This window comes from Amphibalanus amphitrite, unplaced genomic scaffold (assembly GCF_019059575.1).
Source record: "Amphibalanus amphitrite isolate SeventyFive unplaced genomic scaffold, NRLGWU_Aamphi_draft 000056F_arrow, whole genome shotgun sequence".
In the NCBI taxonomy this organism is placed as follows: Eukaryota; Metazoa; Arthropoda; class Thecostraca; order Balanomorpha; family Balanidae; genus Amphibalanus; species Amphibalanus amphitrite.
Window position 1 is genome coordinate 592,279 of NW_024881552.1, and position 24,041 is coordinate 616,319.

Below are 24,041 nucleotides of genomic sequence, written 5' to 3' on the forward strand. Positions count from 1 at the left end.
AGGTCAAATCACGGATTGAAATTTTGAGTCCCCCTATTTTTTCTACAAACATCGTCCGAACCAATTTCTGATGTTCCCATTCAATAGCTAGGGTCAGAATCTCGAGTTCCCTAGTATATACCTTATTAAAAATATTTGACCTTAAAGGTCACATCACGGATTGAAATTTTGAGTCCCGCGATTTTTTCTACACCGATCGTCCGATCCGAATTCTGATGGTCGCATTCGATCGCTAGGGTCAGAATCTCGAGTTCCCTATTATATACCTTATTAAAAATATTTGACCTTAAAGGTCAAATCACGGATTGAAATTTTGAGTCCCCCTATTTTTTCTACACCGATCGGCCGATCCGAATTCTGATGGTCGCATTCGATAGCTAGGGTCAGAATCACGAGTTCCTTAATATATACCTTATTAAAAATATTTGACCTTTAAGGTCAAATCACGGATTGAAATTTTGAGTCCCCCTATTTTTTCTACAACGATCGTCCGAACCAATTTCTGATGGTCGCATTCGATAGCTAGGGTCAGAATCTCGAGTTCCCTAATATATAACTTATTAAAAATATTTGACCTTAAAGGTCAAATCACGGATTGAAATTTTGAGTCCCCCTATTTTTTCTACACCGATCGGCCGATCCGAATTCTGATGGTCGCATTCGATAGCTAGGGTCAGAATCTCGAATTCCCTAATATATACCTTATTAAAAAATATTTGACCTTGAAGGTCAAATCACGGATTGAAATTTTGAGTCCCCCTATTTTTTCTACACCGATCGTCCGATCCAATTTCTGATGGTCGCGTTCGATAGCTAGGGTCAGAATCCCGAGTTCCCTAATATATACCTTATTAAAAATATTTGACCTTAAAGGTCACATCACGGATTGAAATTTTGAGTACCGCGATTTTTTCTACACCGATCGTCCGATCCGAATTCTGATGGTCGCATTCGATCGCTAGGGTCAGAATCTCGAGTTCCCTATTATATACCTTATTAAAAATATTTGACCTTAAAGGTCAAATCACGGATTGAAATTTTGAGTCCCCCTATTTTTTCTACACCGATCGTCTGATCCGATTTCTGATGGTCGCATTCGATAGCTAGGGTCAGAATCTCGAGTTCCCTTATATATACCTTATTAAAAATATTTGACCTTAAAGGTCAAATCACGGATATTTGACCTTAAAGGTCACATCACGGATTGAAATTTTGAGTCCCCCGATTTTTTCTACACCGATCGTCCGATCCGATTTCTGAAGGTCGCATTCGATAGCTAGGGTCAGAATCTCGAATTCCCTAATATATACCTTATTAAAAATATTTGACCTTTAAGGTCAAATCACGGATTGAAATTTTGAGTCCCCCTATTTTTTCTACAAACATCGTCCGAACCAATTTCTGATGTTCGCATTCAATAGCTAGTGTCAGAATCTCGAGTTCCCTAGTATATACCTTATTAAAAATATTTGACCTTAAAGGTCAAATCACGGATTGAAATTTTGAGTCCCCCTATTTTTTCTACACCGATCGTCCGATCTCATTTCTGATGGTCGCATTCGATAGCTAGGGTCAGAATTTCGACTTCCCTATATTATATCTTCTTAAAAATATTTGACCTTAAAGGTCAAATCACGGATATTTGACCTTAAAGGTCATATCACGGATTGAAATTTTGAGTCCCCCGATTTTTTCTACAACGATCGTCCGATCCGATTTCTGAAGGTCGCATTCGATAGCTAGGGTCAGAATCTCGAATTCCCTGATATATACCTTATTAAAAATATTTGACCTTTAAGGTCAAATCACGGATTGAAATTTTGAGTCCCCCTATTTTTTCTACAACGATCGTCCGAACCAATTTCTGATGGTCGCATTCGATAGCTAGGGTCAGAATCTCGAGTTCCCTAACCCGCGCACCGACGGGGGGGGCGGATATCCGCCCCCCCTGAGGTTTTTCGCGAATAGCGGGAAAACCGCGGCGCGTAGCGCCGCGAAATTTGGTATGACTATTCCCTTATCAATTTTACACATGGTGTGCAAGTTTGAACCTCCTACCTTTCAAGGTCAGGTCACCAGGTCACTTTGAATGACCCAACCTCAAGTCACTTTTTTGCAACTTTGTCACCGTGCCAGAGCTACAGTAGATGTCGAAGGCCTTTGAAAGTCGCAGGATGTTATTAGGTCATTAGTAGCTACAATTTGTGTATCTCGGAATTTTGATATCGGTGACCTAAGGTCAGGTCAATTTCGCGACCTCCCCATTATAAGTCAATGGGGGAAAAATCAACTCCCTGTTTTTACCACTAAAACGGGTCGGAATGGCCCCATATACCATACATGACTTCATATACGGTCAACCTTCACTACCTTGAGGTCTGTTTTGCTGTTGGGCAGCTGTGAGGTCATGTGACGTCATCAAAGGTCACCAAAGGTTTTTGGCCAATAACTCCGTACAGGAACAAGATACAGACGCGTGGATGGTCTCATTGTGTTCAGCTCGTCAATCCGCATCGAATGATATACATGATGACCTCGAGGTCACGTGACCTGAGGTCAACCTTTGACCTTGACCTTTCGAGGTCAACATATATATCATTCGATGCGGATTGACGAGAGGATCACGATGATGCCCTTAGTTTGTTCCTATCTTGACTAATTCGAAAGTTATTCGAGAAAAACTCTCTCCATATTTAGCGCCGCCATTTTGACTTTTTCGACCCCTGTGACGTCATCTTTGACCTGACCTGAAAATGACCTTTGTAAAAATTGTAGATCTTGACCGTGCGTATCCGATGCCGTTTACCGCTTGTCGCTATCTTGCTTCGTTCTCGAGATCTCAGGGGGGGGCGGTCATCCGCCCCCCCCCGTCGGTACTAAGTTGGCGCAGACCCCCGTCGGTGCGCGGGCTAATATATACCTTATTAAAAATATTTGACCTTAAAGGTCAAATCACGGATTGAAATTTTGAGTCCCCCTATTTTTTCTACACCGATCGGCCGATCCGAATTCTGATGGTCGCATTCGATAGCTAGGGTCAGAATCTCGAGTTCCCTAATATATACCTTATTAAAAATATTTGACCTTAAAGGTCAAATCACGGATTGAAATTTTGAGTCCCCTATTTTTCTACACCGATCGTCTGATCCGATTTCTGATGGTCGCATTCGATAGCTAGGGTCAGAATCTCGAGTTCCCTAATATATACCTTATTAAAAATATTTGACTTTAAGGGTCAAATCACGGATATTTGACCTTAAAAGTCACATCACGGATTGAAATTTTGAGTCCCGCGATTTTTTCTACACCGATCGTCCGATCCGATTTCTGAAGGTCGCATTCGATAGCTAGGGTCAGAATCTCGAATTCCCTAATATATACCTTATTAAAAAATATTTGACCTTGAAGGTCAAATAAGGTATATATTAGGGAACTCGAGATTCTGACCCTAGCGATCGAATGCGACCATCAGAATTCGGATCAGACGATCGGTGTAGAAAAATAGGGGGACTCAAAATTTCAATCCGTGATTTGACCTTTAAGGTCAAATATTTTTAATAAGGTATATATTAGGGAACTCGAGATTCTGACCCTAGCTATGGAATTCGACCATCAGAAATTCGATCGGACGATCGGTGTAGAAAAAATAGGGGGACTCAAAATTTCAATCCGTGATTTGACCTTCAAGGTCAAATATTTTTTAATAAGGTATATATTAGTGAATTCGAGATTCTGACCCTAGCTATCGAATGCGACCTTCAGAAATCGGATCGGACGATCGGTGTAGAAAAAAATCGCGGGACTCAAAATTTCAATCCGTGATGTGACTTTTAAGGTCAAATATCCGTGATTTGACCTTTAAGGTCAAATATTTTTAATAAGGTATATATTAGGGAACTCGAGATTCTGACCCTAGCTATCGAATGCGACCATCAGAAATCGGATCAGACGATCGGTGTAGAAAAAATAGGGGGACTCAAAATTTCAATCCGTGATTTGACCTTTAAGGTCAAATATTTTTAATAAGGCATATAATAGGGAACTCGAGATTCTGACCCTAGCTATCGAATGCGACCATCAGAATTCGGATCGGCTGATCGGTGTAGAAAAAATAGGGGGACTCAAAATTTCAATCCGTGATTTGACCTTTAAGGTCAAATATTTTTAAGAAGGTATATACAAGGGAACTCGAGATTCTGACCCTAGCTATTGAATGCGACCATCAGAAATTGGTTCGGACGATCGTTGTAGAAAAAATAGGGGGACTCAAAATTGCAATCCGTGATTTGACCTTAAAGGTCAAATATTTTTAAAAAGGTATATATTAGGGAATTCGAGATTCTGACCCTAGCTATCGAATGCGACCTTAAGAAGTCGGATCGGACGATCGGTGTAGAAAAAATCGGGGGACTCAATATTTCAATCCGTGATGTGACCTTTAAGGTCAAATATCCGTGATTTGACCATTAAGGTCAAATATTTTTAATAAGATATATATTAGGGAACTCGAGATTCTGACCCTAGCTATCGAATGCGACCATCAGAAATGAGATCGAACGATTGGTGTAGAAAAAATCGGGGGACTCAAAATTTCAATACGTGACTTGACCTTTAAGGTCAAATATTTTCAATAAGGTATATATTAGGGAACTCGAGATTCTGACCCTAGCTATCGAATGCGACCATCAGAAATTGGATCAGACGATCGGTGTAGAAAAAAAAATACGGGGACTCAAAATTTCAATCCGTGATTTGACCTTTAAGGTCAAATATTTTTTTATAGGGTATATATTAGGGAACTCGAGATTCTGACCCTAGTTATCAAATGCGACCATCAGAATTCGGATCGGATGATCGGTGTAGAAAAAATAGGGGGACTCAAAATTTCAATCCGTGATTTGACCTTTAAGGTCAAATATTTTTAATAAGGTATATATTAGGGAACTCGAGATTCTGACCCTAGCGATCGAATGCGACCATCAGAAATCGGATCAGACGATCGGTGTAGAAAAAATAGGGGGACTCAAAATTTCAATCCGTGATTTGACCTTTAAGGTCAAATATTTTTAATAAGGTATATATAAAGGAACTCGAGATTCTGACCCTAGCTATCGAATGCGACCATCAGATTTCGGATCGGCCGATCGGTGTAGAAAAAATAGGGGGACTCAAAATTTCAATCCGTGATTTGACCTTTAAGGTCAAATATTTTTAATAAGGTATATATTAGGGAACTCGAGATTCTGACCCTAGCTATCGAATGCGACCATCAGAAATTGGTTCGGACGATCGTTGTAGAAAAAATAGGGGGACTCAAAATTTCAATCCGTGATTTGACCTTAAAGGTCAAATATTTTTAATAAGGTATATATCAGGGAATTCGAGATTCTGACCCTAGCTATCGAATGCGACCTTCAGAAATCGGATCGGACGATCGGTGTAGAAGAAATCGGGGGACTCAAAATTTCAATCCGTGATATGACCTTTAAGGTCAAATATCCGTGATTTGACCTTTAAGGTCAAATATTTTTAAGAAGATATAATATAGGGAAGTCGAGATTCTGACCCTAGCTATCGAATGCGACCATCAGAAATGAGATCGGACGATCGGTGTAGAAAAAACAGGGGGACTCAAAATTTCAATCCGTGATTTGACCTTTAAGGTCAAATATTTTTAATAAGGTATATACTAGGGAACTCGAGATTCTGACACTAGCTATTGAATGCGAACATCAGAAATTGGTTCGGACGATGTTTGTAGAAAAAATAGGGGACTCAAAATTTCAATCCGTGATTTGACCTTAAAGGTCAAATATTTTTAATAAGGTATATATTAGGGAATTCGAGATTCTGACCCTAGCTATCGAATGCGACCTTCAGAAATCGGATCGGACGATCGGTGTAGAAAAAATCGGGGGACCAAAATTTCAATCCGTGATGTGACCTTTAAGGTCAAATATCCGTGATTTGACCTTTAAGGTCAAATATTTTTAATGAGATATATATTAGGGAACTCGAGATTCTGACCCTAGCTATCGAATGCGACCATCAGAAATGAGATCGGACGATCGGTGTAGAAAAAATAGGGGGACTCAAAATTTCAATCCGTGATTTGACCTTTAAGGTCAAATATTTTTAATAAGGTATATAATAGGGAACTCGAGATTCTGACCCTAGCGATCGAATGCGACCATCAGAATTCGGATCGGACGATCGGTGTAGAAAAAATCGCGGGACTCAAAATTTCAATCCGTGATGTGACCTTTAAGGTCAAATATTTTTAATAAGGTATATATTAGGGAACTCGGGATTCTGACCTTAGCTATCGAACGCGACCATCAGAAATTGGATCGGACGATCGGTGTAGAAAAAATAGGGGGACTCAAAATTTCAATCCGTGATTTGACCTTCAAGGTCAAATATTTTTTAATAAGGTATATATTAGGGAATTCGAGATTCTGACCCTAGCTATCGAATGCGACCTTCAGAAATCGGATCGGACGATCGGTGTAGAAAAAAACGCGGGACTCAAAATTTCAATCCGTGATGTGACTTTTAAGGTCAAATATCCGTGATTTGACCTTTAAGGTCAAATATTTTTAATAAGGTATATATTAGGGAACTCGAGATTCTGACCCTAGCTATCGAAGGCAACCATCAGAAATTGGATCAGACGATCGGTGTAGAAAAAATAGGGGGACTCAAAATTTCAATCCGTGATTTGACCTTTAAGGTCAAATATTTTTAATAAGGTATATTTTAGCGAACTCGAGATTCTGACCCTAACTATCGAATGCGACCATCAGAAATAGGATCGGACGATCGGTGTAGAAAAAATTGGGGGACTCAAAATTTCAATACGTGATTTGACCTTTAAGGTCAAATATTTTTAATAAGGTATATATAAAGGAATTCGAGATTCTGACCCTAGCTATCGAATTCGACCTTCAGAAATCGGATCGGACGATCGGTGTAGGAAAAATAGGGGGTTTCAAAATTTCAATCCGTGATTTGACCTTTAAGGTCAAATATTTTTAATAAAGTATATATTAAGGAACTCGAGATTCTGACCCTACCGATCGAATGCGACCATCAGAATTCGGATCAGACGATCGGTGTAGGAAAATAGGGGGACTCAAAATTTCAAACCGTGATTTGACCTTTAAGGTCAAATATTTTTAATCAGGTATATATTAGGGAACTCGAGATTCTGACCCTAGCTATCGAATGCGACCATCAGAAATTCGATCGGACGATCGGTGTAGAAAAAATAGGGGGACTCAAAGTTTCAATCCGTGATTTGACCTTCAAGGTCAAATATTTTTTAATAAGTTTTTTTATAAGGAAATTCGAGATTCTGACCCTAGCTATCGAATGCGACCTTCAGAAATCGGATCGGACGATCGGTGTAGAAAAAATCGCGGGACTCAAAATTTCAATCCGTGATGTGACTTTTAAGGTCAAATATCCGTAATTTGACCTTTAAGGTCAAATATTTTTAATAAGGTATATATTAGGGAACTCGAGATTCTGACACTAGCTATCGAATGGGACCATCAGAAATCGGATCAGACGATCGGTGTAGAAAAAATACGGGGACTCAAAATTTCAATCCGTGATTTGACCTTTAAGGTCAAATATTTTTAATAAGGTATATATTAGGGAACTCGAGACTCTGACCCTAGCTATCGAATGCGACCATCAGAATTCGGATTGGCCGATCGGTGTAGAAAAAATAGGGGGACTCAAAATTTCAATCCGTGATTTGACCTTTAAGGTCAAATATTTTTAATAAGGTATATATTAGGGAACTCGAGATTCTGACCCTAGCTATCGAATGCGACCATCAGAAATTGGTTCGGACGATCGTTGTAGAAAAAATAGGGGGACTCAAAATTTCAATCCGTGATTTGACCTTAAAGGTTAAATATTTTTAATAAGGTATATATTAGGGCATTCGAGATTCTGACCCTAGCTATCGAATGCGACCTTCAGAAATCGGATCGGACGATCGGTGTAGAAAAAATCGGGGGACTCAAAATTTCAATCCGTGATGTGACCTTTAAGGTCAAATATCCGTGATTTGACCTTAAAGGTCAAATATTTTTAATAAGATATATATTAGGGAACTCGAGATTCTGACCCTAGCTATCGAATGCGACCATCAGAAATGAGATCGGACGATCGGTGTAGAAAAAATAGGGGGACTCAAAATTTCAATCCGTGATTTGACCTTAAAGGTTAAATATTTTTAATAAGGTATATATAAGGGCATTCGAGATTCTGACCCTAGCTATCGAATGCGACCTTCAGAAATCGGATCGGACGATCGGTGTAGAAAAAATCGGGGGACTCAAAATTTCAATCCGTGATGTGACCTTTAAGGTCAAATATCCGTGATTTGACCTTAAAGGTCAAATATTTTTAATAAGATATATATTATGGAACTCGAGATTCTGACCCTAGCTATCGAATGCGACCATCAGAAATGAGATCGGACGATCGGTGTAGAAAAAATAGGGGGACTCAAAATTTCAATCCGTGATTTGACCTTTAAGGTCAAATATTTTTAATAAGTTATATATTAGGGAACTCGAGATTCTGACCCTAGCTATCGAATGCGACCATCAGAAATTGGATCAGACGATCGGTGTAGAAAAAATAGGGGGACTCAAAATTTCAATCCGTGATTTGACCTTTAAGGTCAAATATTTTTAATAAGGTATATATTAGGGAACTCGAGATTCTGACCCTAGCTAACGAATGCGACCATCAGAAATCGGATCGGACGATCGGTGTAGAAAAAATTGGGGGACTCAAAATTTCAATCCGTGATTTGACCTTTAAGGTCAAATATTTTTAATAAGGTATATATTAGGGAATTCGAGATTCTGACCCTAGCTATCGAATGCGACCTTCAGAAATCGGATCGGACGATCGGTGTAGGAAAAATGGGGGACTCAATTTCAATCCGTGATTTGACCTTGGAGATGACCTTGAAATTTGAAATGAATACGATATTCGGAATCAGCGTCCCAAACTGCATCGGATAGGTTGGGTTTAGTTTAAATTCGGACTCGACGCTGAATCCGTCGCGGAATACGACGCTAACTTCACGCACGTCAGAAACCCCGGGAGAACAGCCTCGCCTCTGGAAATTTATGTAATGAGCAACATAGGAACAAAGATATATAGGAAAAATGCTAAATAGGTAGGTACATGGGACATATAGGTGTAAAGGGAAGCTCACAGGTAAACGATAATTCAGTCAGCATACCTATTTTTGATCGATAAAGATCAGCGTGATCTACGGAAGGTTATGGGAACGGCGCGAGATGACCGCCAGTAAGAAATATCCGCCGGTCATTGCCCATGACGTGTCCAATGTCCATGGATATAGGCACTTATATAGCCTCTCTGCGTCGTTGAAGTACTTGCTCCGACGCGACCAGCCGACTAGAGCTGGTAGTTTCACGGGAGTGGGGCTGGCAGCTCAATTTTCGGGCCACCCGTCCGGTGACGTCATCCATGCACCAGCAGCTATAGCTCCGTGTTTGAGGGCATTGATATGCGGGATGTTTATGATATAAGGCAGGTCTTCGAATTAGCTCCGAAAATGCCGTACATTTTAAACGACAAAGCTAGCCCTCGCCCAACGGCTCTTAGCCGGGGGCCGCTAAGTTGCCATTGGTGCCCTAGCTGTAGATCTGTATCAGTTCCCGGCTCAAATCAGTGGCGGCTCAACCATGACAGACCCGGTGAGGTCAATCCGACGTCAGTTATTTCGTAGAGTGCATCACATGCACCAACAGAGAAATGCATTAGGACCGGCCCTTATAAATTAACACCAAAAAAGCGACATAAAGCTCCTCGCAAAGGCAAGAGCAACGGCACCCTTGGCAAAGAAGCGTGGACAAAACAGTTTTCTGGCCGGTTTTTTCCGCCGAGTCTCCGCCTCTGGGTTCTTTGTGTTCATTCACAATGGCCACTCCGTCTAACGAATCAAATTGGTATCATTTGTTTTGGGCGTCAGCGGCGCCGCGGCGCCCCTCGCTCGGCGCCCGCCCCTCCGATGGGACGCGGGAGGGCGGCCAGCGGGACCCTCCGGCCGGCGGGGACAGGAGGGAGGCAGACACGACGGAACACAAGACGGGAGGGAACTCCGCGGAATGCGGCGCCTCGATTGGTATTCAAATAATCCTCTTTATCCAGTGTCAGTTGCGTCAAAGCGCAGCTTCATTTTCAAATGGTCGATCAGGTTTCATTAACGAGACTTACACCTCGGATTACAATGCATTATCGGCTTAAATAATTCACACACCTGCTTCCTCAATAAGTTCAATTTACATGCGAGCTGCCAGCATATTTCGGGGTTTCAGTAATGTATGTACCCGTCGACACTGTTACCTGAATTTATTCCGCACCGTTCCCATGGTCTAATGTGACAAATTTGTCGGACGTGTGCTGTGTTTCAGCGGCGGCAGAGGTGGCGCCGACAGCGGATGTCGCCGCCGACCTCGAGGCACCGCCCCCGGTCTCCGAGGGAGAGCTGCCCTTTCTGGACTACGAGGACCCTCCGGAGGATCCAGCAGGGGACGAACTGACCGCCGAGGTCACTGACCCCGCCGGAGAAGAGCCAGGACCGGAGATTGTTGAAGGTGAACAGCCTGCTGTGGTCGAGGACGATGGTCTTGAGGACGATGACATCCTGAAAGATCAGCCGGATGACGCTGCTAGTGAGACTCAAGAGAAGTCTGAAGATGCAGCTGGGCTAGCAGAAGAAAAAGAGACCGTGGAGTTGTCAGAAGTGGAGGACCGGCTATCACACGAAGAGAAGGAAGAAGCAACTGCTGAAACTCATCCTGAACACTCTAAGGAAGGTAGTGCGGATGTGTCTGATGCTGAATTTGATAGTCACCATGAAGTGCTGGAGCAGCCCCTAGAAGAGGGTGCTCAAGGAGAGGAAGAGGATCATGAAGGAAGCACTGACGGTCGGAAGAAGGAATCTGAGCCTGACAACTTCGAGACTGGCGACCATCATGCACCGGAAGAACGGCTTCAAATAGACGTCAGCGAAGAAAACCAGCAAACGTCTCATGATCAGCACGAGGACTCTGAGACTGATCACGATCCCGACACAGACGCTGATGACGACACAGCCGATTCTGGCGAGCAGCTGCCGTCTGAGCTCTGGTCGCCATCCATCCATGTTGCTGCTGTGGAGGTCGGCAGCGCTGAGCCGGTCAGAGACGAGTCTGCAGCACCTGCCAGTCTCCAGGCGCCGTCATCAGGAACGTTCGACTCCAGCGCCCTTGCCAGCGCACCAGTGGAATTCAGCGTGAAGGAGGGGGGCTCTCTGATCCTGCCCTGTGGCTCCGCCATGATGACAAGTGAGTGGCGATACAGAGTTAACCTCTCGGGCAAACCGTGCCTCCCCATGCCAGCCTCTTTAGGCGCGCGGTGGCCTGTATGTACATTGGTGATGTTTAATGTATTTACAGAGTGTAGATACATGTACCGCGTCCGCCGCCAATGCAGTGACTGTCCTGGCCATTGGACTGTCAGCGGACGCGTGTCGCGGTGTCATTTTGCCGACCACGCCCCGTCTGTGACACGCCATCAGGCGTCCCTCGGTCGGGAGCACGACCCTGTTGCCACTCGTATTACTGTTACGTGAGCGTTATCATAGACAGAACCACCTACACAACAGTGCATAAACATATGGTAATGTAAGAACGTAGAATGTCTTGTAAATGACTAGCGACGGTCATTGTAGCACTAGAAGCCTTTCTATGAGCTGAGCACCTAGCAGATGTGCCGCACTGACCCGTCTGCCCTGGTCCTCGGTCAGAGAGCTCGGTACGCTGGTACCGGTCCGGCCGGCCGCTGTTCCAGGGGCAGAGCTCCCTATCTGCAGACGGTCGCCTCCATCTGCTGGCCGACGGCAGTCTGCGGCTGACCTCAGCCTCCACTCAGGACGACGGCATGTTCACGTGCCGGGCGTATGGCGACGAGGGCGCCTTCACGGAGACCAGCCACCGGGTGCACGTGAGGAGCAGAGAGGAGGCGCTGAAGGAGGAGGCCGGCAGGACCCTGGGAAGTGGTGAGTGCCGCTGTTGTGACAATGACTAAACCGGGAGCAAATCTGTGGTTGATAGCATGGCACTTGGTTTCATTTCCTGTATATCTAGTTAAACGTCTCCCATTCGCTCGTTCGTACCACTGGTAAATTTGTTTTATTCGGTCGATATGTGAGTGAAGAGACGCATTGTTCAATGGCCTCATAAACACCTTCCGATGCTACATGCATTACTAGTGAAATTATATCACTGAAACGTACACACCTTCCACTCTGTTTTATCGGCAAGGCTCAGCAGAGGGGATCCCTGGTGTCCTGATCGGGTGATTCAAAAGCAAGCCCCGATAAAACGTCCCGGGAATTCTTCGGGCTCCATTGTGGTTTGAAATTGGTAATATTATATTTCGATAAGGGAACAAGTGTGACAGGCACAAAACTTCCGATGTAACACCCATCTGTTCTATTATAATCATAACTATAATTATCACAATTACAATTAACATAACTTTGAGGCGGGTACTTTTTCGCAAGAAAGGGGTATACGATGTGAGGCGGCGTTTGTGTTATCACGGTCATCTCCTATAGCCCGTGACGTGGATAATTTAATGGTTGGTGTAATTGTCAATTCTCTTTTGTTACAACGGGTTATCGCATCTGTTTAATAACACCAATTCAATTAAATGTATCGGCCTTTTGTAATAAGGAATTATAACAAGCGTTTTGCAACGTGACGTAATATGGCTGTAAAAAAAAAACTTTGGAATAACTAAGCATTCATAATGGCAAACGCTATAAAAAGCGGATGATTTCCCTACCATTTATGTCATGGAGGCCGAACAGCTGCAAAATGAGCCATCACCGTCCGGAACCCATGGAATGGACTAACCGTCGAGTCTGTTTGGGATGACACCAATCCTTCCAAACCCGACAAATCCTTATCGTTATCGCATAAAGCAGCTGCATGAAACTCAACTCTGTGTCGATGGTTCTATAGCACATTTTATGGTGAATTTCAGACATGTTCGTCAATTGTAGTTTACTTGGCGTTCATGGCCATTGTTTACTTGGCAGCCATTGCTTAAGCAGAATTCTACCGTCCGCAGATCTAAAACATTGCCGCGAAGCGCCCACTGGGCGGCGGCCATCCTTTATCCCAGGCTGTTCCGTTTATTTCCTGCAACACTCGCGTTTCGTGTGTGCCGACCGTAATCATAATCGAGTCTGTGTCTGCCGTCTATTGTTTTATCGCCGGTTCTCGCCCCTAAGTCGCGTGCCATGCCCTTTCTCTGAGACAATGCTGCCGTGCATCGAGCCAGCTCCGTCGCCCGCCAGCTCGCCATCAAATGAGATTGAAAGCTGTTGTTGGTCTCGCCATGTAAGGCAACTGTCGCGACGGACATCACTTTTCACTGGAGTTTGTCCGTAAGAACTCCATAAGGGTTGTAGCCCCCATGAACTCCACTGGCCTGGAGTGCTCCTGCCGGCGCGTTCCACCCCCCGTGCTGTCTGTCTGCCTGGCTGTGGATCCACTCCGCCAGCTGCCCCGACCTTGACGTGACCGGGGGCAGCTGCGACTGGGACCTGATGACGTGGCTGATAGACACACGAATACCTGCACGGATGCTTTCCAATCCGCTCACGGTACACGGTATAATAATGATATGATCACTGGTAGGTAATTAGACTGACGAGCACGATGCGCTCTTCCCTTTATTCGCTCAATTTAGATCGCAATGATCCATTGAATCTTTCATCTTTATACAGACATTCCTGGACAATTTTCATCCATTCAGGTTGCTGACCACGTGTTGCAGGCGTGTATTATCCATATGTTTTAACTTTTACAGCAATGCATTCATGCATATTGCAGCATTCCACAATGATGACTAGCTCGAATTTTCGAGGTCCTTCGACCTGCATAGTAAGCACTACACAACAAAACAAAATCAAACCCACCGAACAAAATCAAACCCACCGAAACTGGGCATTGAAGCAAGCGAGTTCTCTATTCAGAATGTCCGCTGTCACTTACCATTGCCACAGATGCTAAAGAGCACGTATTGTCGTAGATACTGTCACCGTCCCCGTCGCTGTTCCCTCTTCATTTTTGCCGTCTCTGTCGCAGCTACACTGTTTCCACCGCTGACCGTCGCCATATACTGACTGCTGTTACCCCTGTCGCCTCCTGACTGTCGCGTCCCCTGTCCTGTCGCCTGTTGACCGCCCCCGCCCCCATTTTCAGCCCCATCCCTTCAGGTGGTCACCGAGCCCGCGGATGGCGTTAGGATCGTGGAGAGGGATGAGGCCACCAGCCTGTCCTGCTGGGCGCCCGGACAGCCCCGCGCCACAGTTACCTGGACCAAACAGGTGAGGGGTGCTCCCACACCATCCCTGTCGGATGGAAACGTCAAGCCGGGGAGTCAGTCTAGAGCGTCAGCGAGCAGCACAGAGAGTCAGCGAGCCAGGCTAGAGCGTCGACGAGTCCGGCTGACGGAGCCTAGAGGGAGACCTTTCGTTAGATAAACTTCTTTCCCATTAAAATAACGCTCTTTGTTTTACTACATGAATGATGCTATAGCCTGTGTTTGTTTGTTTGTTTGGATGATACACATGTTTTTCTGTCACACGGACATGATCTCATGCCTTATCTTCACATGCGGAACTTGGTGCCGTAGTTTGCAATAGTGAACTCGTGCAAATTTAGACACGATATGTGACCGTCGTATTGTCCAATTATGCACTCTAAGCTCGTTGTTACTGTTGCATCTATTCAGGCTGAATAACTATTTTACTACCACATATGTGACGATATCACTTCTAAATGACGTCTTAGTGGGTACTTGAACAATATCTTAAACGAACTTATGGGCGCGGATGGGCGCGGAAATAGCTAATCTCGGATTAAACGAAGGCACTCGTGTCAGAGTCATTCGCTCATCCGGTCTTTGCTTGCGGTGCACGAATAGAATGAGGTGACCGAACTGGTCGAACGATTAAAAGGTAGCTAGGAGAATGCAACGATTTTGCTTACAGACCAGCAGGGTTGTTTGTTCGCGCTCGACAGTCTTTTACGGGCAAACTCTGAAACCCTATGGAGACGGTGAACCATCTAACGGTGTTCGTATGTGAAATGCGGTCCTTCGAGTCATTATTATCGATCCTTATCGTCAAACAGTTCGCGCTCGCTGTGTCGGCTGCCTACTGAACTATCTTATTTATTTCATTGGTGACTCTTTCACATAGAAGTACGCTAATCGTGGGGAACAAGGCGTGTCACTCACCGGGTTTTCGGTTCCCAGCTTATTTTGACGTTATTACGTCCAAATGGGACTGCAGTGTCCCAGAATGTCATTTCTTCGATGGGATTACGTCATGATAATTCAGCACAAAATTTATCAAAAGGATAAAGGAAGGATTCACATGAGCACGTTTTCCAATGCAAATAATGTGTCATCCAACAGTGCCCTAGCACAAATCTGAAATCGATGGGACTGTCTTTTGAGTCATATTCTATCTCACGAAGCAGGCGTCTTGCTACAAGTTCTATCGATTTAGCGATTTTTTCGTCTGTCCTAGTCAACTTAATATTTTCGTCGTCATGACGTGTATTTAAAGCACATTCTATCAATCTTAACCGCAAATCGCTCAAAGGTAAACTGCCCAGTAAAAATCGTCTGCTCATCTTTCATGCCACAAACGTACTCGCACCATTTAACAGAGTCTACCATCTGCACTCGCTCCAATCGCTTGTAGATCGTTTACCGATGGACAGTAGCGGCGTTTTAGCACGATGAGAACCCGTCGACCCTGAGCGGCAATAAGCTAAAAGGGTCCTCGGGGCGCCGCCGGTGCAGCGGGCCAGCAATGAATGGCGCGCCTCGGCCCTGTTATGGCTGTGTGGTGACATGCGATCCAGGGATGATCCCTGGCTCCGAAGGTCAAGGATCACACCGGAACGGGAAGCCAGACGAGTGGTCTGACAGCATTGGGGAGGAATGTGAATTCCTCACGATGCAATCTGTTTAGCAAGTGTTAGCATCACGTAGTCTCAACAATCGCGTTTTGATGGATTATCTAGTCTAAAGCGTCTTCCAGACATCGACTGTTTCTCCGATTCCATAGCCCGTGTCTGTAACTATACATATGTAGAAGGGCGCACCTGTTTCCCTCGGTACACAACGCCAACTGACAGTCCGTTTCTGCTCCCAGGAGGGCAATCTGCCGTACGGCGAGTCAATGCTGAGAGGACCCCGACTGGACATTGGTAAGGTGATGCCGGCCCATCGTGGAACCTACCGCTGCACTGTGACCACTGCCGACAATAGGACAGAGACCCGCACGTTGCTGCTGCAAGTCAACTGTGAGTAACATGGGTTAGCTGTGGGTGACACGGGTCAATTATGAGCTGTCAACTGTGAGTGACACGAGTCAACCGCGAGGGGCGCAGGTCAACTGTGGGTGACACAGGTTAAAAATGTTGCAAAAACATGACATAGGCAGAGGCGGAGCCTTTCACATTACCACATATCAGAAAATTATCTGTGTCCCTGTTTATCAAATATCAATTCTAAGAAGTCCACTTGGTCTGATACGGTGATCAAGTAGTGCTGGTCAATTTCATGTAACCTGCAATGAGATAAGAATCAGTGTCAGCAGGCCATCGTTGTGAAGCACCGTACCTAAATGGCTCTCCTGTTCACTCAATAATCAAGTGTCCTCCGACTTATCAGTAGATATCTACAGTCACTCATTCACCCGTGTGAACTATGAATGAATGTAAACCCGATTGCTTTTTTACATTTTCACACTTGGAGACCGCGTCTACCAACGCGAATCTCAACGCAAATCCCCATGAGTCAAAATTTCGTGGTCACTCAGTTTACGGGATTGCAACCTATTTAATTATTTATTTATGCAAGATACGAAAATGGAACTCAGAAATAAAATCACTCGGACGCTCCTTTATGCAGTGCAAGTCCTAAAAGAGCCCGTCTGCATAACGTCCGGCGACAGTTGCGTTGACAAAGTCCCTCATGCAGAGTGCCCGAGAGTGCTAAGTCACTCCTGCCTCCCCTCTCTCCCGTCCCCACACCGGGCCGTGGACCGACACCCCCGAATTAATCGTCGCTCTGCGCCGACGCAACCCTCTCTCGGGCGCACGCTACGTCAACAGTTTTTTGTCGGACGTCCTCTGATGTGACAATTTGCGGCTGGAGCCCCCAGCGGTCGACCATTAGGGCGCATGATGAGTCGAAAACGCACATAGGACTTTCTAGAGCTGGTGCGATGTTGGGGCGTTAGGCGAATGATTTGCTATGCTGGCATTAAAGAAAAACTTATCTGCGTCTTACCAGCAACAACACGATACCACGGATTGTACTGTTGATTTACACTGATGTAATAATAATTGCACTGTATTACTTAAGTGCATTGCAATCACCACCCGCCTAATGCTGTGTGTATTGTGCAGTGCGTAGTTGACTGTTTTGCCGCCTTTATGTGCTCAGTTGCTCCGGAAGTGACCGCTCCGGAGCCGGAGGTGCACTCGGGAGAGGACCACCAGGCGGTCCTCAACTGCCGGGTCGAGGCCCACCCGCCGGCAAAGGTAAGCGTATTCACACCAGCCAGAATAGGTGAGTTCTCTTACCTCTTACACGTAACCTCGTTCAGATATCCTACACAAGCAGCTTTTTGGAGATCTGGCACCCATGCACAGAGCCAGTTAGTTTATCATGCAATGCGTTGTTATGAACTACACAAAGTGTAGAAGCGCACTCCTACCGACATCAACGCTTTCTTGATTTTCGCCGTCAATTAACGGTGCATAAGGCCTTGTAAGCACCGACCGACGCATCAACGACAGCACATGAGCCGATCATCCATTTTCGTCATCACCATATACCACACGCAGTCGGCAATACATCTTCCTCGGCCGTCTCCAATACACAGCGCGCCGTGTAACGGTGGATACGCGAATCTCACAAATAGGGTCGATTGGTAATGTATGCGCCGTGCCGTTTCGGGCACCTCTGGACCGCGGGGGCGGCGATCCGTCTCCATTTCGCCGGGTGAGTGTCGGCGGACCGGTCTCAAACTGTCACCACAAACCTGTCATCAATCCGACCACAGGACCGCCGCTGGGAAACGGAATAATCACCGCCTCCTTCGCCGAGGGTGACGGATCGCTGCAGACGCTCCGACACGGTTCTAACATGTTCTGGTACAAGCAGAATGCCTAAATTCAGCGTCAATGGTACACCCAATGGACATATGGGAAGTATACCATCCTAGACCTCATGTGGCTTTGAACGCAGTACCTATAACCAGTGACCTCTCGCCACCGTCCCACCCTGCAGGTTCACTGGAGGCGGACCAGCGGCCGTCCGCTCCGGCCGGGTCACCACCTGCAGACCCAGGAGGACGGCATGTTCAGGCTGACAATGCTGGTCGAGTCCGAAGACCTGGACACGTACGTCTGTGAGGCTGAAAACTCGCTGGGCAGAGCCGAGGCGCCCGTCGTCCTCACAGGTGGGTGGGAGAGAAATCATCAGGTGATCACAGAAAAGTCACGGTGACCTCAGAGACATTCAACGTGACCTCAGAGCTCAGTTGACCTCGGAGGCATTCAGGTGACCTCAGATGCATTTAGCGTGACCTTGCAGACACTCAGTGTAGTCTCGGGTGACCTCAGAGACTCTCAGGTGACCTCAAATGTACCAGGTGGCTCAAGAGGCACACATGGGCCTCAAGTGATGAGGTATAGGGCCAGAACAGCTCCGGACTCGGTAAAAGACATTCAACGTTTTCCTCTACGTCTTCTAAGGAACTCGTTACTTCACACCTTTCGTTTTCTTGAAAACCCGAGCCTCGTGAGCTCCTTCCGCACTTCATTCCAGCCGCAATTTACGATTTTCTTTCCACCGTGCGACTATATGTACCTCCTCCCTGTGGACCACCAAACTCTGGCGGCGTTTGTGATCCCATCGTGCACCGAACCATCAAACCGCAGCCGAGTGGTCTTGGTCTGACCACTGGCCGGAACATTGCACATGGTCTCGCCGACCACTGGCTGCGATTTCACCCTGAACGACGCCGACGCACGCAATTACTTTGTTAGGTGCGTGGGAGCAGCAGGAGCGGGGGGGGGGGGGGGGGGGAACAGGGTGGTATTCTGATTCCGGCAGCGGGCCGGCTGAGGGGAGAGTGGGCCCGGAAATTGCATCCGGTTATGGCGGTGCGTGTGGACTTGGGAGGGGACATTACCTACCCGCGTCCCCCGTGATCATATTCACGTGGTGACAGCTGCATTGCCAGGATCCCGACGATTTAGTGGTCACTGCAATTAGATACGAACATCCGGCCTTCCTATAAGTTTTGTCTACCCATTTCAGAACAAATGAAATGGGAGTTGATAATAGTAATCAGCTGATAAGCCGTTGGTCACATTCCATGACATATAATTCGGCGGATGATGCGACGCATCCGTTCCTCGTTTTGATGGACCGATGCAAACTTTCTCATATAACTTTGTCATTCATAACATGCCTTTGTCTTATGTCCATCCCCAGCAAAGCTCGGTAATGTTAGACCACCTGCTGCTACGCCATTTTACGACGAAGATACCGGTGAACCGACCCGCACCCGTGAATTGACGCCATTTACAACCTTTTCCTCTCCGTTTTGACCCATGTACACCTCAGTGCACGCCTCTCCTTTTTTCGTGCTGATGTCATCCTAGCCCCGAGCCATTGTCCCGCAAATCTCATACCATGCACCGATGGTAATGACATATTTATTGCCGTATGAGGTCATATGAGATTCAACTCGGCTTTATGTTGATTCGATTCATGGTGATACCGTAGTTGATCAGCAGTTTATTGTCCAGACCTTGTTTGTTATGTGCTGTGTTGCATTGCACTTTTGTTTACCCTTATTTGGTCGTGGAGGTGCATTTACGTTCCACAATAAATGGCTAAGCAATTTTTTGCATGGCGTCTTTTTGTATTCGTCCTTTGATTAGTTTCGTGACATCTGCCGATAGTTCATGTTTCGAAGTCGATGCATTGCCAAGGTTTGGTCCGTTTGCTTTACTTTATGGTCATCCACAATACCTAAATGTCGTACCTAAAGTGTTTAGGCTATTCCGGCTGCTGTTTTGTAAACCAGCCTCAGATGCCGTCAATCGTCTGTGGCCGCAGGTCGGCCCGAAGTGACGTCACCCTACTGTGACCGGCAGGTCAGCCCTTACACCCTCTGTGACCGACCCGGTCGAGTCGTGGTGACGTCACGCCTCTGTGACCGGCAGGTCGGCCCGGTCAGCCCGTGGTGACGTCACGCCTCTGTGACCGGCAGGTCGGCCCGGTCGGCCCGCGATGACGTCACGCCTCTGTGACCGGCAGGTCGGCCCGGTCGACCCGTGGTGACCTCTCCAGCCCGCGGCTCCGAGTCTGAGACCTACACACTGCGCTGGTGGGCCCCCAGCTTCCCGCCGCTGATGGCCTACAAACTCATCTACCGACGGCGAATAGTAAGCCGCTGAGTGCAATCGAGCAGGTTATACATCAACGATCATGGGTGATGGGGGTCTGTAAGTTACCCTTACCCGCCTTACCCTTAACCATTTCGACGCTCAACATTACCGAAATGACAAGGAGAAAATCACGATGACGCCACTCGGAACGATATCTGATTCGTTCGTTTGAACGATTGATCTAATTCGTGAAATTCGTTTCACCAGGGAGACCAAACTTGTGCATCACTGTCTCGATTCATTAGATATTTTGGTGCCGTTAGGTGCACAGCTCTTTCGTAGCCACTAACAGAGCCCCAAGTGTTTCTCCGAAACATCCGTATAATTTCCCCATTTCCCAAATCACCGCTGTCGAAGTTCGGCGTGGCCTCTCAGTGACACTTGTCTCGCGGAGCGCTGCGTCACCTGACTCCGTGACTCACCAGCCCTGACTCAGCCCTGACTCAGCTCGACTCTACGAGTGTGCCGCATACCTGGCGTCCTCAGCGACCTCTAAATGACCTGGGCCGCGACTCGGCCGGTCAGTGATACCACTCGGTAAACTCGCAGTGTGCGGGGGAGGAGACAGGCGGATGATGCTACCACCGCTGCCGCTCCTACCTGCTCGGCGCGGCCCGTACAGGTGGACGGTGATGACGCCGAGCGATGACGCCGCGTGATGACGTCGATGACGGTCTCGGGTGACGGATGGCGGAGGTGATGTCGGCAGCAGTCGTACGAGACGGTGGCAGGTTCTGTCCGCTAAGCCGTGATTTAAACCGTGATTTAAACAGCGACTTCGGGTGGGATTTGAATAGCTAATGGAGCGGTGAATGTCAGAGGAGAGGCGGTAACACAGTCCGACAGAGTCGCAGTATCGGCAGCCCCGTCACCCAGCACGGGAAGCGCTGCACCTCTTTGCCTGTCTTTTCACCACCTGCAAAAATCTAGGCCCATAAATCTAAGAACTGCATTAATTGATTAATTGGATTTTGATCCATCACACAATGTAATATGAGTTGGTACCTATTCCTTAGACTTCCATCTTGTTGCTTTGTTGATGATTAATACGCATTCGCTCCATGTCTCCTGACTGCTCGTCGTATAGTCAAAATACCATAATTGACAACCAGTTTCCCAGCTTCACATCACAATGTGCCTTTACAACCGCTGCACAGGCGACAGTCTCCTCCGATTTTGCCGAGCGTCGCGTTAGGCATGCGACAGTCGCCACCTAACCAGCACCTTGCGGCTGGCGGTGTCCCATAAGCCGCGCCGGAAGCGTGAGTGCCGAACATTATCATTAGCTTCCTCCCACAATGCCAATGTCTCTTTCCACGTAGCGGTTTTTACGGCCACCTGGGGTTTTGTCATTCACGGTGGTTCGCGCACCGCCGGCTATGTCTAAAAGTTCGCCGCACTCGTACAGGCACGTCCCAGCCCCGTGGCAACGCCCAAACCGCTGTTTTTATCGGAAGGTAGTTTTTGAGGTCAAAAATGATTCGGAGACAGGAGAAGCTAAGAAGTTACCTATGTAACCTTTGATTGTCTCTTTTTGGAAGATAAAGAATGAAATTTGAACTGTTGATTGATACGCATTTTACACATTTTTCTATATTCCCAGTAAAGTTGCCATTTTATATGGTTTAAAACACATGTGGTTCGACGAGTGGTTCATAAATTGTGTTACTATTAGTGAATGAAGTACTTGTCAAGAGCAACAATGCATGCCAGAATTAGAGCTGACATGTCAACATTCAACTCTGACACAGGTTGTTGTGACTCTTATAGTCTGTATGCGGTTGTTTACTGTTATCAAAGGGCTGCGTTGTTCGGATCACAATAACCCGTGCTGTATGCCGTCGCTATCTACTCCTGCCATTCCCGACCAATGCAGAGCGGAACACCAAGCCACCCTCCCGTGTTGCAGCACCCCACGGTCACGAGTCACGACCTTCCCCTGATGACCTCACTTCAAAGCCGGCCGCTGCGGATGTCCCCCCCCCTGTGCACGATGACGTCACCAGGGGTGGGGTGGGGGTGGGGTTGATCCGTCAGCCCGGTGTCACGGTTGGTGGTCGGTTCCAGCCGTCATCACCGGTCCGGAGAGACAATGGCTGCTAATGATTTACTGCCACCGGTGCCATGTGGACAGGGCGGGGCAACGCCGGCGGTCGGGGGATATGGGACACAGCTGCAATCAAACGGGGAAAAGTGGGCATTGCACTCAAACAGCTGCAATCTAACGGCGGATTGCGGGCTGTGGAGCTGTTTGTTTGCAATGGTATAATAAAACACATCGTCCTCACTTTTCCCCTATTTGCTTTGGAGAGCCTGCCAGCTTAGAGTAACTATTTGTTGATTTTAACGGGACATGAAACATTTGCCGTAATAAGAACTGAGTCAGGGCACAAAAAAGACCTGCTGGGCGCTAACGAGTTAAAATCGCAATACAATTTGGATATAAAAAGCCAGTCATTTAACTATTGAATCAATTGCATGACACCCTACTTTCGCATTCAATCTAACGGTGCCGGTTTCCGTACTCCCACACACACCAGACCGCCACTGCCCCGTACAGTCCAGCCAGCGGTGGCAGCCCGAGTTGGCCAACAGAACGAGTTTGGTGCCGAGTGTATCGGAGATTCCGTTCGCCTCAGTAGGCTATCGGTGGGATCGACGGATCAGCGGTGCCATGTGGCTGCAACTGACTGGACCGTGCTGAATCGCATGCATACGCGAACTTTGGCAACCGGTTCCGTTCGGGGAAAACACGCCCACGCTCCACGAGCCGTGGCGAAATGCTAGTCGGTGTTTGGGGATGATTGATTCGATAAGCGGAGACGTTACGACAGTAGGTAGTAGCATTAGGCTCAAAAGGCTGTGGCTGCCTGCTGTTGAATATTTGTAAAACAGCTCCAGTTGACTGCTTTTGCAACTAAAACTGACCCCTCAGATGCTCAGTAATCCAACGTTGGTGACTACCCCACTCAAGATGCTGCGACTTGATAAGATTTTATAACAGTTATTCATTAAAGTTTAAAGGTCCGCCAAGTTTTATCTAATAAGAGGTATATAACTATTATAGTACCTTTTGTAATCGCTAGGCTGCAAGCATTTTCAAATCATACAAGGTATAAATGGCAAGACAGAGATATCCTTTAGAGGCGAACATAAAGGCCGTCGTCATACAAATGCACGAACAACACGCATAAGTTTCAAGTTGAATGATTCGCTAGCATGTCCCAAAAAATCCCTATAAAATCTAGCAAACGTGATTTTACGCCGGGACGTGATAGGTACTACTGTATAAAATACGGCGGTTATCCTGTATATAGCATCTCCATTTATCTTCATATTCTTGGGTTTATACTTTATGATAGTGTTTTTTTGGCCGGTTGCATTGTGGCAGACAGACAGACAGACAGACAGAGAGATAGACAGAGCGGTACC

At 46.5% G+C, this 24,041-nt stretch overlaps 1 protein-coding gene across 3 annotated transcripts in view; it reads left to right on the forward strand.

The window, feature by feature from the left end:
• LOC122378192 overlaps positions 1-24,041 on the forward strand; it is a 36,735-nt gene that overhangs the window by 6,862 nt on the left and 5,832 nt on the right. For all 3 annotated transcript variants that reach the window (XM_043358958.1, XM_043358959.1, XM_043358957.1), the window contains exons 2-8: positions 10,476-11,390; positions 11,852-12,103; positions 14,322-14,446; positions 16,289-16,439; positions 17,587-17,684; positions 18,436-18,607; positions 20,479-20,606. In XM_043358958.1, coding sequence (XP_043214893.1) covers positions 10,476-11,390; positions 11,852-12,103; positions 14,322-14,446; positions 16,289-16,439; positions 17,587-17,684; positions 18,436-18,607; positions 20,479-20,606 — 1,841 coding nt within the window. The remainder of the gene's footprint in view (positions 1-10,475; positions 11,391-11,851; positions 12,104-14,321; positions 14,447-16,288; positions 16,440-17,586; positions 17,685-18,435; positions 18,608-20,478; positions 20,607-24,041) is intronic.